At 47.2% G+C, this 12,648-nt stretch overlaps 1 protein-coding gene across 1 annotated transcript in view; it reads right to left on the bottom strand.

Moving 5' to 3' along the window:
- trol (terribly reduced optic lobes) overlaps positions 1-12,227 on the bottom strand; it is a 466,521-nt gene extending 454,294 nt beyond the window's left edge. The window contains exon 1 of the mRNA XM_080271051.1: positions 12,189-12,227. Coding sequence (XP_080127177.1) covers positions 12,189-12,215 — 27 coding nt within the window. The 5' untranslated portion in view covers positions 12,216-12,227. The remainder of the gene's footprint in view (positions 1-12,188) is intronic.
- Between the last annotated feature and the right edge of the window lie 421 nt (positions 12,228-12,648).

Below are 12,648 nucleotides of genomic sequence, written 5' to 3'. Positions count from 1 at the left end.
AGGAAGGAAGGAAGGAAGGAAAGAGAAACACGAGGAGGGAGGAAGGAATGAAGGAAGTAAATGTGAACGGCAGAGGGAGAGAAAGACCAACGGAGGGAGAAAAGAGGAGAGGGAGGGGAAAGAGGGAGACACAAGAGGAGATAAATAAGTAGAGGCATTGAAACCCGCTGTGTGTGTGTGTGTGTGTGTGTGTGTGTGTGTGTGTGTGTGTGTGTGTGTGTGTGTGTGTGTGTGTGTGTGTGTGTGTGTGTGTGTGTGTGTGTGTGTGTGTGTGTGTGTGTGTGTGTGTGTGTGTGTGTGTGTGTGTGTGTGTGCGTGCGTGTATGTAGGTCAACCATACAAAAAAGATCAGATACATTCCATCATCACCACTTTCTCAACACACATAAAATATTGGTGTCTACATCGCACTTTTCAATTCCAGGCTTACACACACGACTCTTCTCTTCTGTGGCCCTCTTCCCACGGTGCCAGGTGAGAGTGCCAGCCGGGAGTGCCACGATAATAGGCTTAATTAGCGAGATAACAGGTATGGGGTTAAGAAGTAGGCCTGGGGTGATTAGCACATATCACTCCGATAAGGTAGCATTTAGGAGGGCAAAGGGGGTCATGAGTAGGCTAATTCTTTACACCTTCACTCTCAAGGTCCCCGATCACAGGTCACCTCAATATCCACGGCTATATATCTCTCTCAATATCCAGTTAAATATCCCTCTCATTATCCATCTTAAATGCTTCAGTACGTAATTACCTGAGGGAGACTTTTTCAGACTTTTTCCAGGTTAATGATGAGGTTAATTTACACCTAATAAAAATATCGTTCTCGCCCTAACACCTCTTCCTTAGCGATATATTTTTGGATATGGGTGGTTAGTATCTTTCTGTAAGCTGTTTATGCAGAGTATGGCGACATTAGGTGGATTTATGAAGCACAGAAGAGGAGAGTAAGGTACAATAAGCAAAATAAATCGCCTAGGTACGGCGACATTGGATGGATTTATGTAACACAGAAGAGGCGAGTTTGGTGTAATATGCAAAATAAATCGCTTAGGTACGGCGATATTGGATGGATTTATGAAGCACAGAAGAGGAGAGTTAGGTGCAATAAGCAAAATAAATCGCCTAGGAGATGGTGTTTGGGGAGCTTTCGGTTACGGGTCCCAGGCTAATGGTGGGGGCGTTCCTCCCCCCTTTGGATCCGCCCCCTATCTTTACCCACGCTTTATGGATACCTTATATTACGCAAAAGTACTTAGGGCGCCACATCAAAGTCTTAATATTTTCGCAATTGACGCCATTTTTTAAGGTGATATCAGGGCCTCCTTAAGACAGTATTTTAAGACTTCCAAACATCTATCTATCTCTTACCAGACGCCTTAATCCCATACGAGGTGGCCACAAACAAATCGCCTCCAAGTTGCCCTGTTCTCCGCCATTTCCCTGCCCTGCTCCCAGCTCACGCCCCCCCCTCTCGTATACGGTACCTCTCCACTCCATCCCTCCATCTCATCCTTGGCCTCCCCCTCCCTCTCTCCCCCTCCAAACATCTTTACTATTATTCTCTCCACATCTTTACTATTATTCTCTCCAGTTCACTTTCCTCAAGTCTTGAATTTCTGTAGGGTGACATCACTACCCTCATTTACTTTCATTCTACCCCTTTCCTCACACTTTCAGCATATATCAGTGACGCTACATTTATCAGCTCCACTACTACTACTACTACCACCACCACCACACCACTACTGCTACTACCACTGCTCCTACTATCACCGCCACCACCACCAAAACATCACCACATTTCACAACCCTAATATCATCACTCTCACCCGACTTCCACCTCATCATGTTCCTCACACCACCACCACCACCACAACTCCTTCCTCCACACCCCTATGTTACTCACCAAACACCTCTCTCACTATCACCACAGCTTAGAAGAGCATTTTCGTGGGATTCTTCTAAGCTGACATCATTTCCTTCACTAAGCTTTACTTTACACCCTTGCCCTCCTCCTCACCACCATACATTTATCAGTGTCGGTAAAAGCAGGGTTAAAAAATGCACATAATATTTCACTTCTGTTTTTTTTTTATGCGTTTGTCAGTTCCCTCGGCTGATTAATATTCCTAGGCTGGGAGAGAGAGAGGGAGAGAGAGAGAGAGAGAGAGAGAGAGTTTCTGCCCATATATATGCAAAGTTCGTCTCCTATTAAATCACTTCTGTATCTCACTTTCCTTTGCTGGCTAATATTCCTACACTGAGAGAGGCTTGGTATGTTTCTCTGGCCATAGAATGAGACTGTCAAGGTGGTGTAAGCTCCATAAATCGCTAAAAATGGAGAATTACGAAATCTATGCCACTAAGGAAACTAAGTCGCTCGTGAGGAGATGCAAAGAATCCTCCCATACCACCACACGAAAAATCTGGCCAGCGGTGAAAGGGTCCAAGAGCTTTTGCCATCACTCGTAACACCTCTCATCCTCACTCTGCACCTCTCTATCTTGACACCGTGCCAGCGTCTTGAGCAGTGCCAAGGAGTGCCAGTAGCAGCCTCGTGACCCTGGACAACCTTGAGACACATGCATTTTACTACACAATAATGAGAGGGAAATAAAGACGCATTTTCCCTCTCTCAAAATATAAAGAGCCTCGGACCCAAGAAATAAAGGTTGAAAAATAAAGATGATGTGTTTTACTGAGGGATGTTGGTGTGATGTAGACTTATTCTTCTCCCTCCCTCCCTCCCTCCCTCTTTCTCTCTCTCCCTCCTTACCTCCCTCCCTCCCTCTCTCTCCTTACCTCCCTCTCTCTCTCCTTCTCTCCTTCCCTCCATGTCTCTCTCCATCACTGTCCTATTACCAACACACGATTTCTGCCACACTCACTGCCACACCCTAACACACACACACACACACACACACACACACACACACACACACACACACACACACACACAAACCTCACTAGATCTTTTTTCCTTCTACAAAAAGTAATTCCAACCGGCAAACCACGAATTTCTGAAAAGCTTGCTCCAAAATTTTCTTCTTGTCTTCAATTCCTTCAGCAAACTTTTCTTTACACTGAACTAAAATTAACCTTAATCATTTTCTTTTTTTTCGAAAGGCGGTAAGAGGGGGCGGCGGATCCAAGGAGGAGGGGGGAGGGGGAAGGACAAACTCATCTCTTCATCTGTACACATTAAGATGGGAGTCTCCTTGATTATGTGTGTGTCTCTCTCTAATGCAAAATGAGGTTTAGCGGAGGAAGGGAAGGGGTATGGTGAAAATCCTGCAATATTTCCTAGTTGCCAATCACCTCCTAACCCCCTCATGAACCCCTCAACTCTAGATACAAGACTGGGGTTTCCGTGAGGCTTGAGTTTAGTCCGGGAAGATGTGGCGAAAGGACGACACAGAAAAGGAACGGAAAAATAAATCGTCATCATCATCATTACCAATCATCATCATCATCATCGTAACCATTCATCGTCATCATCATCATCATCATCAGCAGCAGCAGCATCCCATCCCTTTCTTATTCCCCAGTACTACTACAACAACAACTACTCCTCCTCCTCCTCCTCCTCCTCCTCCTCCTCCTACTACTACTACTACCATCATATTACATCTCCTACAACCCCTATCACGACCCTCACATCCCTTTGCACATTACTATATCCTGTTTATTCTAACCTGACAAAGATCCCTAGCCCCTTTCAGCTCAGTTGATGGCCAAATGTAGTCAGATTGGAGGAGTGATTTGACTAGTAACCAAGGAGACTCACTGAAGCACCAACTCCCCTGACAAAGATCCCTAACCCCTTTCAGCTCAGTTGATGCCCAAGTGTACTTAGATTGGAGGGCTAATTTTGACTAGTAACCAAGGAGACTCATTCGTACCTCATCACTAAAACTCGTTGTAGGAGTGGACCAGTTCCCTCAGATGATGACAGACTACACCCACCCAGCGACAGGGAGAAAAAAAAAAATGGTGGTAGGGCGGCACTCACGGTCACCATTATAATTGGTGGGTGCACATGTGGAGAGACGGAGGAAAAACAGGGAGAGAAGGAGGGAGGGATGGAGGAAAGATGGAGAGACGAGGGGAAGGAAGGGAGGGAAAGATGGAGAGACCAGGGGAAGGGAGGGAAGGAAAGATGGAGAGCTGAGAGGAATGGAGGGAGGAAAGGAGGAAAGATGGAGAGACGAGGGGAAGGGAGGGAAGGAAAGATGGAGAGACGAGGGGAAGGGAGGGAAGGAAAGATGGAGAGACGGGGGGAAGGGAGGGAAGGAAAGATGGAGAGACGGGGGGAAGGGAGGGAAGGAAGGATGGAGAGACGGGGGGAAGGGAGGGAAGGAAGGATGGAGAGACGAGGGGAAGGGAGGAAAGGAATGATGGAGAGACGAGGGGGAGGAAAGGAAGGATGGAGAGACGAGGGGAGGAAAGGAAGGAGTGGAGAGACGAGGGGAAGGGAGGGAAGGAAAGATGGAGAGACGAGGGGAAGGAAAGGAGGGATGGAGAGACGAATGGAAGGGGAGGGAGGGAGGGAGGAAAGATGGAGAGACAAGGGGGAGGAAAGGAGGGATGGAGAGACGAATGGAAGGGGAGGGAGGGAGGGAGGAAAGATGGAGAGACGAAGAGTAGGAAAGGAGGGGTGAAGAGACGAATGGAGGGAAGAGACATGATAAATGAAGGACGGGGGGGGGAAGGGGAGAAGGAAGGAAAGATGCAGAGACGAAGGAAGGGAGGAAGGGAGGGAGGAGATGGGGAGATGATGTATAAGGAACAATATAAGGAATAAGTATGTTAAAAAAAACTAACATATATACACAATAGCGTATCAATAATTACGCATTGCTCCCATATACCTTGTACCGTGCGACGCAGAGAGATAGGAACCCACATATTAAAGTATTTATTGTGTGTGTGTGTGTGTGTGTGTGTGTGTGTGTGAGAGAGAGAGAGAGAGAGAGAGAGAGAGAGAGAGAAATACCAGAATAAACCACCAAATAAAACACCTTAAGTACCAACAAAGATATGACTGACCTTTGCTCGTTGCCTAAGTGTTTCCTTATCAGTGGTAGAGATAGTGGTGGGGAACAGGTGTACTTGGCGCTCTCTCTCTCTCTCTCTCTCTCTCTCTCAACCTGCCATCTTAATTTTTTGTCTTCTCTCTCTCTCTCTCTCTCTCTCTCTCTCTCTCTCTCTCTCTCTCAACCTGCCATCTTAATTTTTTGTCTTCTCTCTCTCTCTCTCTCTCCCTCTCTCTCTCTCATGAAGGGAAAGAGATGAGAGTGGAAGGATCAAACAGAAAGGAGAGTAGAAGGAAGAAAAGACCGGAAGGAACTGAGAAGAGAGAGAGAGAGAGAGAGAGAGAGAGAGAGAGAGAGAGAGAATTAGGGACATCTTCCGTAAGTCTCGACCTTGTGTGACGATGACAATGATAAGTTGTTTACTGTGAGGATTCGAGGAGGAGGAGGAGGAGGAGGAGGAGGGATTAATATGATGATGATGATGATGAATTCTTTTGACACACACAAACACACACACACACACGCACACATAAAGTTCACTCATTCACTAAACAACACTACATCGTCTGGCGGTAGGGGGGGGGGTAGGGACAAGGGTAAGGCAGGGGCAGGGGATGTGGAAGCCAGACAGGGGCAGGGGTAGGGGTGTAAGGGCAGGGAAGTAAGCAGGGGAAAGCAGGGGGAACGTGACAGCAGGGTAAGGGCAAGTAAAGCACAATGCAAGGCGAGAACAGGGTGTGTAAGGGGTAGGGTAGAGTGACAAGGGATGTGGAAGTTGGTGGGCACTCTGGCGCCTACCGGCCAATGCCCCCTGCTCCCTGCCCTGCCCTACCCACACCCATGTCTTGCCCTCACACCCACGCATGCCATAACCTTCCCTCTCCCCCTCCCCCTACACCACTACACCCCTCCCCCTGTCGCTAAACACAACCACGCCTGTCCCTTTGCCGCCTTACCCACACCCCCTGCCTTAGTCTCACACCAACGTCTGGCCTCTCCCTGCCCTGTCATCACTACCCTCCCCTGTTCTACCCTACCAACACCCCCTACTCTCACCCTACCCTACCCTGCCCACAAATACACCCCTCCCAATCACTCTCAGCCTTCCCTATGCACCACCCTTCACAATCTCAATCCCAACCCAGACCCTGCCTTCTCTCTCAATTCCTACCACCTCCATCCCTTGCCAACACACCCTAGACTCACCCCTCCCTCTCTCCCTACCCCACATCCCCTGCCACCGCCCTACCACCACCACTGACACCACCACCACCACTGCCACCAACCATCTCATATCCCACAAATCAATGCACCATCCAAAAACCCCCATTTAAGTCGCCCCCCCAGCTTTAAAAAAATAATCTGGAGAGGCAAGAACACAGTATGGATAATAATTTCACACCAACTCCCTTAAAATAAAATAAAAATGTCTCCCCTGTGCTAAAGAAAATGGTCTGTCTGAAGCAATAATTAAATAGGGAATAATTCTGGTTTTACAAATTAATGTAGATGAATAAAATAGTCTGGGGGTGACGAATACACACACACACACACACACACACACACACACACACACACACACACACACACACACACACAAAATGACAAACGGATACACACATCATCACAGAAATCTCTCTCTCTCTCTCTCTCTCTCTCTCTCTCTCTCTCTCTCACACACACACACACACACACACACACACACACACACACACACTAATTCCACTGTTTAGGCTGAAGGCGGGAGGGGTGCAGCCTCCATGTGTGTTTGTGTGTATGTGTGTTTGTGTGTGTAGGAAAGGCGGGAATTGTTTGAGGTTCTCTCTCTCTCTCTCTCATGTGTGTGTGTGTGTGTGTGTGTGTGTGTGTGTGTGTGTGTGTGTGTGTGTGTGTGTGTGTGTGTGTGTGTGTGTGTGTGTGTGTGTGAGTGACCCTGGTGTGCTCGTGTGTATGCATAAATCGCCAGTGATCATGTGCTTGTGTACGTTTGTCTGCTTATGGAATGGTGCTGAAAATAATATGCAATAAAATGCAAGAAGACCAAGAGGAACTGACTGACCAAGAGCATATGAATGAGAGAACAAATGAAGGAAGGAAGGAAGGATGGAAGGAAGGATGGATGGAAGGCAGGAAGGTAGGAAGGAAGGAAGGAAGGAAGGAAGGAAGGATGGATGGATGGATGGAAGGAAGGAAGGAAGGAAGGATGGATGGATGGATGGACGGATGGATGGAAGGAAGGAAGGAAGGAAGAAAGGAAGGAAGGAAGGAAGGAAGGATGGAAGGAAGGATGGAAGGATGGAATGAGCGTCGGAGGTAAGGCGGTCATCATTATTATTATTATTATTATTATTTTTATCACCACCACTACCATCATCGCCATCATCATCATCACTCGCACCTCTACCACCATCACCACCACCATCTTCATATTATTATTGCCAACACCACCACCACAATCACCATCATCACCACCACCACCATCATCATTATCATCACCACCAGCACGATCATCATCACCATCACCATCATCATCATCATCATTATTATTACTATCATTATTATTATTATTATTATTATTATTATCATTTACGCTATACTCTTTATTCATGCATAATCTCAACCCTTTTTTTAATACTATATATAGGCCTATATGAAATTTTCCAAAATGACAGAAATATAATAACACAAAATAAGTCACTGATGAGAAGACGTTAAAGGGAGTGAACGGAAATAGAAAAAAAAAAGAAAAAAAAAAAGATAGGGTTTGGTATTATTAACCCCTTCAGTTCGAGGACTTTCTTAACGCATTCTTTCTTGCTCCTTAGGATTTTATTTTGCTGAGATCAGACTCAGGGTTATGACTACAGGAGGTAAATACAGTCTTCATTGATCACTACATTAATTGGGAGACACACACACACACACACACACACACACACACACACACACACACACACACACACACACGTCCTCGAATCGAACGAATTAAGGACGAGTACGAGAGGGAGAAGCAGACCGAGGAATGAGTCAATGGAGATGAGTCACTTGTTTAGTCTGGCCTGTTAAACCCCCTTCATGACGAGGCCCTAAATCCACTCTATTCCCGGACGATTTTACTAAGGGGGGATTTAAGACCCTTGGGGGGGGTTCAGACAGCCTCCCACAACCCCCCACCCCTACACAGCTCGTCCCCTCACTCAAAAAACCGTCTTCATGGGGCAAAAACCCCTCCACGGACATAAAATATAATTACACCTCATTTCTCTCTCTCTCTCCTCTCTCTCTCTCTCATTACCAAGTCTCTTCCCTATACAGATGAGGCAAATCGTCTCCATTTAATATATATAAATCGTCCGTAGCGATAAAATCAATAAAGATACCTGCATCTACTCTCTGATGTCCTTTCTATATTACTCATTCTTCCTTCAGACGGTTTCCTTTAGAGCACGAGAGGGTTTGTGGACTGGAGGGGTTGGGGAGAAAATTCCTTAACTCCTTCAGTACCAAACCCCCCTAGAAAATAAAACATACGTAAAAGCTACAATCGCTAAGGCAAATATAACACGAGTATATGACCTCGGGGTGGATGGGCTAAGAGGCCTGAGTGAGGAGAAGGACAAGAGGTGACAGGCAGGATAAGAAAGAGGAAAGGAATGGAGATAAGAGGAGGAGGAGGGAGGGAGGAAGGATAAGAACGGAGGGAGGGAGGAAAGAGGGAGGGAAAGTAAGAGGAGGGAGGAGAGAGGCAGGGTGGAGGAGAGGAAAGAGAGAGAGATGGATGCAGAAAAAGGGTGGGGGAAATGACGATGGAAAGATAGACAGAGATTGAGAGGCAAGAGGAAAAAGAATTGGAGAGAGAGAGAGAGAGAGAGAGAGAGAGAAGTTTGGTTCGCGATAAGAAAGGATCAATTTACAGAGGATGAACTGAGAGATGTTGAGAAAGACGGAGGAGAGATGATGGATAGAGAGAGGAGAGGAGAGGAGAGAAGAGAGGAGCGGAGAGAAGAGGAGAGGAGGAGAAAAGAAAAGAGAACAGAAGAGAGGAGAGGAGATAAGAGAAGAGAAGGGAAGAGAAGAGAAGAAAGGAGAGGAGAGGAGAGGAAGAAGAAAATGCCTGAGGAAGGTAGAAGGGAAGACAAGATAAAATATATGAGAGAGAGAGAGAGAGAGAGAGAGAGAGGAGGCATGTGTGAATGGAGGGGGTCAGAACGTGGGAAAGGAGAGGCGAAGGCAAGGAGGACAAGGAGGAGGAGGAGAAGGAGGAGAAGTATTACCGTATATCCAATCGCGATCAATAATCCCTTTACACTTGTTTTTACAGTCTCCTTGGTTACTAATACTGTCTTTACTGAGTCTCCTTGGTTACTAGTCTGATTTTACTCTAACGTGGTCCAAAATTGCCATCCTTCCATCTTCAGCGGTTCTGTGTAATGCTAGAATATGATGCTAGTCACGAAGAAGTGCTATGGAAAGAATGTAGTCATGGAATTTAGTCATGGCATTTTCTTTCATTCTCTCTCTCTCTCTCTCTCTCTCTCTCTCTCTCTCTCTCTCACACACACACACACACACACACACACACACACACACACTCATTCTTCCTCTCTCAAAATTTATATTACCACACCTCTCTGTCTGTCTGTCTGTCTGTCTCTCTCTCTCTCTCTCTCTCTCTCTCTCTCTCTCTCCAATAGGCTACAGAGGAGCAAAAATACAGTACCAATTTACTGCAAAAAATCCTGCTCATATAAACCTTCCTACCAAGGGAGGGGAAGACTGAGGATGATATGGGGATAGAATGGAATGAGAGACTGACAAGGAGTGCATGTGAGAGAGGGGAGGGGAGGGGAAGACTGAGGATGATATGGGGATAGAATGGAATGAGAGACTGACAAGGAATGCATGTGAGAGAGGGGAGGGGAGGGGAAGACTGAGGATGATATGGGGATAGAATGGAATGAGAGACTGACAAGGAGTGCATGGGAGAGAGGGGAGGGGAGGGGAAGACTGAGGATGATATGGGGATGGAATGCTTTGAGAGACTGACTAGGAGTGCTTCCGATTACGTCACCGACACCCACGTGGACTGGGATTAGAGGGGGTTAAGATAAAATAAATCGCTTGGAGAAATGTGTTACGGAATTTCCTAAATCATTCAGCACTACGACGTATTCTTACCGCTGGCTGGAGAGACTGACAAGGAGAGCATGCGAGTGAGGGGGAGAAGGAGACGGAGGATGATGGGAGGATAAAATGGAGAGACTGACAAGGAGAGTATGTGAGTGAGGGTGAGAAGGGAGGGGAGGGGAAGACTGAGGACGAGCGGGATTGGGTGAGGAGGTAAATGAGGGAGGGAGGTGTGTGTGTGTGTGTGTGTGTGTGTGTGTGTGTGTGTGTGTGTGTGTGTGTGTGTGTGTGTGTGTGTGTGTGAAGAAAGGGCAGCTTGCTGGTGAAGGACAGGGTGACATGGTGGTGATTTGTTTGTGACCATCCCTTCCAATATTGAGGCGTCTGGCGAGAGAGAGAGAGAGAGAGAGAGAGAGAGAGAGAGAGAGAGAGAGAGAGAGAGAGAGAGAGAGTAGTGAATGAGGATTATACCAAACATCCCAGGTTCGATTTTTGTCCATAAGCTGAAAGAAAAATTGTCTGGTGTGTGTGTGTGTGTGTGTGTGTGTGTGTGTGTGTGTGTGTGTGTGTGTGTGTGTGTGTGTGTCTGCGGAACGCGGCGGGTGGGCAGAGGGTATTCATGCGTGTGTGTATTTGTCTGTGTGTGCGTTTGTGCGTGTGTATGTGCGTGAGGTGTCCACAGGGAGATTAGGACAAGAGGGTAGTGAAGGTGTGTGTGTGTGTGTGTGTGTGTGTGTGTGTGTGTGTGTGTGTGTGTGTGTGTGTGTGTGTGTGTGTGTGTGTGTGTGTGTGTGTGTGTGTGTGTGCGCGCGGGCCGTCTACTTGGGGCACTACGGGTGGGCAGTGAAGTTATGTACGCGCGCGTGTGTGTGTACGTTCGTGCGTGTGTGTGTGTCTAGTGTGCCTGTCTGAGAGGGTACACAGTGAAGGCGTCGGTATGTCTGTTTGTTAGTGTTTGTGTGCGCATGTGTGTGTACGCGTGTTTTGTCTATGTGCGTGCAAAAAAGATGGATAGTGTAGGTACCGGTGTGTGTGTGTGTGTGTGTGTGTGTGTGTGTGTGTGTGTGTGTGTGTGTGTGTGTGTGTGTGTGTGTGTGTGTGTGTGTGTGTGTGTACGTCGGCAGAAGGGCACATTGGGTGGGCAGTTAAGTGATGTATGTGTGTATGTCTGTGTGTGCCGGCGTCTGTGTGCGTGTGTGTGCGTCTAGGATGCCTGAACACAGTACAATGGTAGGATGCATGGGTATTGTGTAAGTATGCGTGTCTGTGTACGTCTGTGTTTTACAATGGTGTGTACGTTAATGGCTGTGTGTGTGTGTGTGTGTGTGTGCGTGTGTGTGCGTGTGTGTGTGTGTGTGTGTGTAGATCTTGCGGGTAGGATAGGTGGACACAAGAGGGTCTGTGTGCGTTTACAATGGAGTCTGTGTATGTCAATGAGTGTGTGTGTATGTGTGTCAGTTTTATGTGTGTGTATATGTGTCAGCTTTTATGTGTGCGTATATGTGTGTCTGGTTTTATGTGGATGTGTATGTGTGTCAGGTTTTATGTGTGCATATGTGTGTCAGTTTTATGTGTGTATGTGTGTGTCAGTTTTATGTGTGTCTGTGTGTGTCAGTTTTATGTGTGTATGTGTGTGTGTCAGTTTTATGTACGTAAACGTGTGTGCCAGGTTTTATGTGTGTGTATATGTGTGTCAGGCTTTATGTGTGTACATGTGTGTCGGCTATGTGTGTATGTGTCAGCTTGTATGTGTGTATATGTGCGTCAGCCTGTATGTGTGTGTGTCAGCTTCTATGTATGTACATGTGTGGCAGCTTGTGTGTGTGGGAATATGTGTGCCAGCTTCTATGTGTGTGTACGTGTGTGTCAGCTTGAACTATATGTGTGTCAGCTTGAATGTGTATGTCAGCTTGTGTGTGCGTGTCTAGATGAGTGTCAGCATGTGTATATGTGTGTACCAAAGCAGTGTAAGTCGGCCAGAAGCAGCATCACACCACACAAGGGCTCAGACTCCTATCACCTTACCTGAGAGACAGCCAAAACCAGGGGCATCACCAGCAGCAGCAGAAGCACCCCACGAAGGCGACTGGCCGGGATAAAGGGCCCTAGAGCCGCCATCGCTAAGAACACAACCACCGCACCCACCAGCAGGGAAAAAGGCACAGGGACAAGCAGGAAAACTGTACACCAGCTCCGATAGATTAGGTCTGGCTGGTGGTCTACGAGGTACTGCCCTCCTCTGGCGTCTCAACCTCGCCTTCTCCCCTGCCCCAGCGATGCCAAGTTTCACCATTCGCGCCGTCGCACTGAAACCTTTCCCTCCTTCCACTCCTTACACGCTTTCTAGACTTCTTCCTTCCCCTCTCCTTCCCTCCTTGTCCTCCTACATCTGTCTCTTCCTACTCCTTTCCCTATCTTCTTCCTTCCTTGCTATCTTCCTGAATTCTAAGTTTAGCCATTCGCGCCGTCTCACACAAACCTTTCC

This window comes from Coenobita brevimanus, chromosome 44 (genome assembly GCF_032717465.1).
Source record: "Coenobita brevimanus isolate Jiangsu-jjx chromosome 44, ASM3271746v2, whole genome shotgun sequence".
In the NCBI taxonomy this organism is placed as follows: Eukaryota; Metazoa; Arthropoda; class Malacostraca; order Decapoda; family Coenobitidae; genus Coenobita; species Coenobita brevimanus.
The sequence above is the reverse complement of the archived record's forward strand: the minus strand, read 5'-3'. Positions and strand labels throughout refer to the sequence as shown.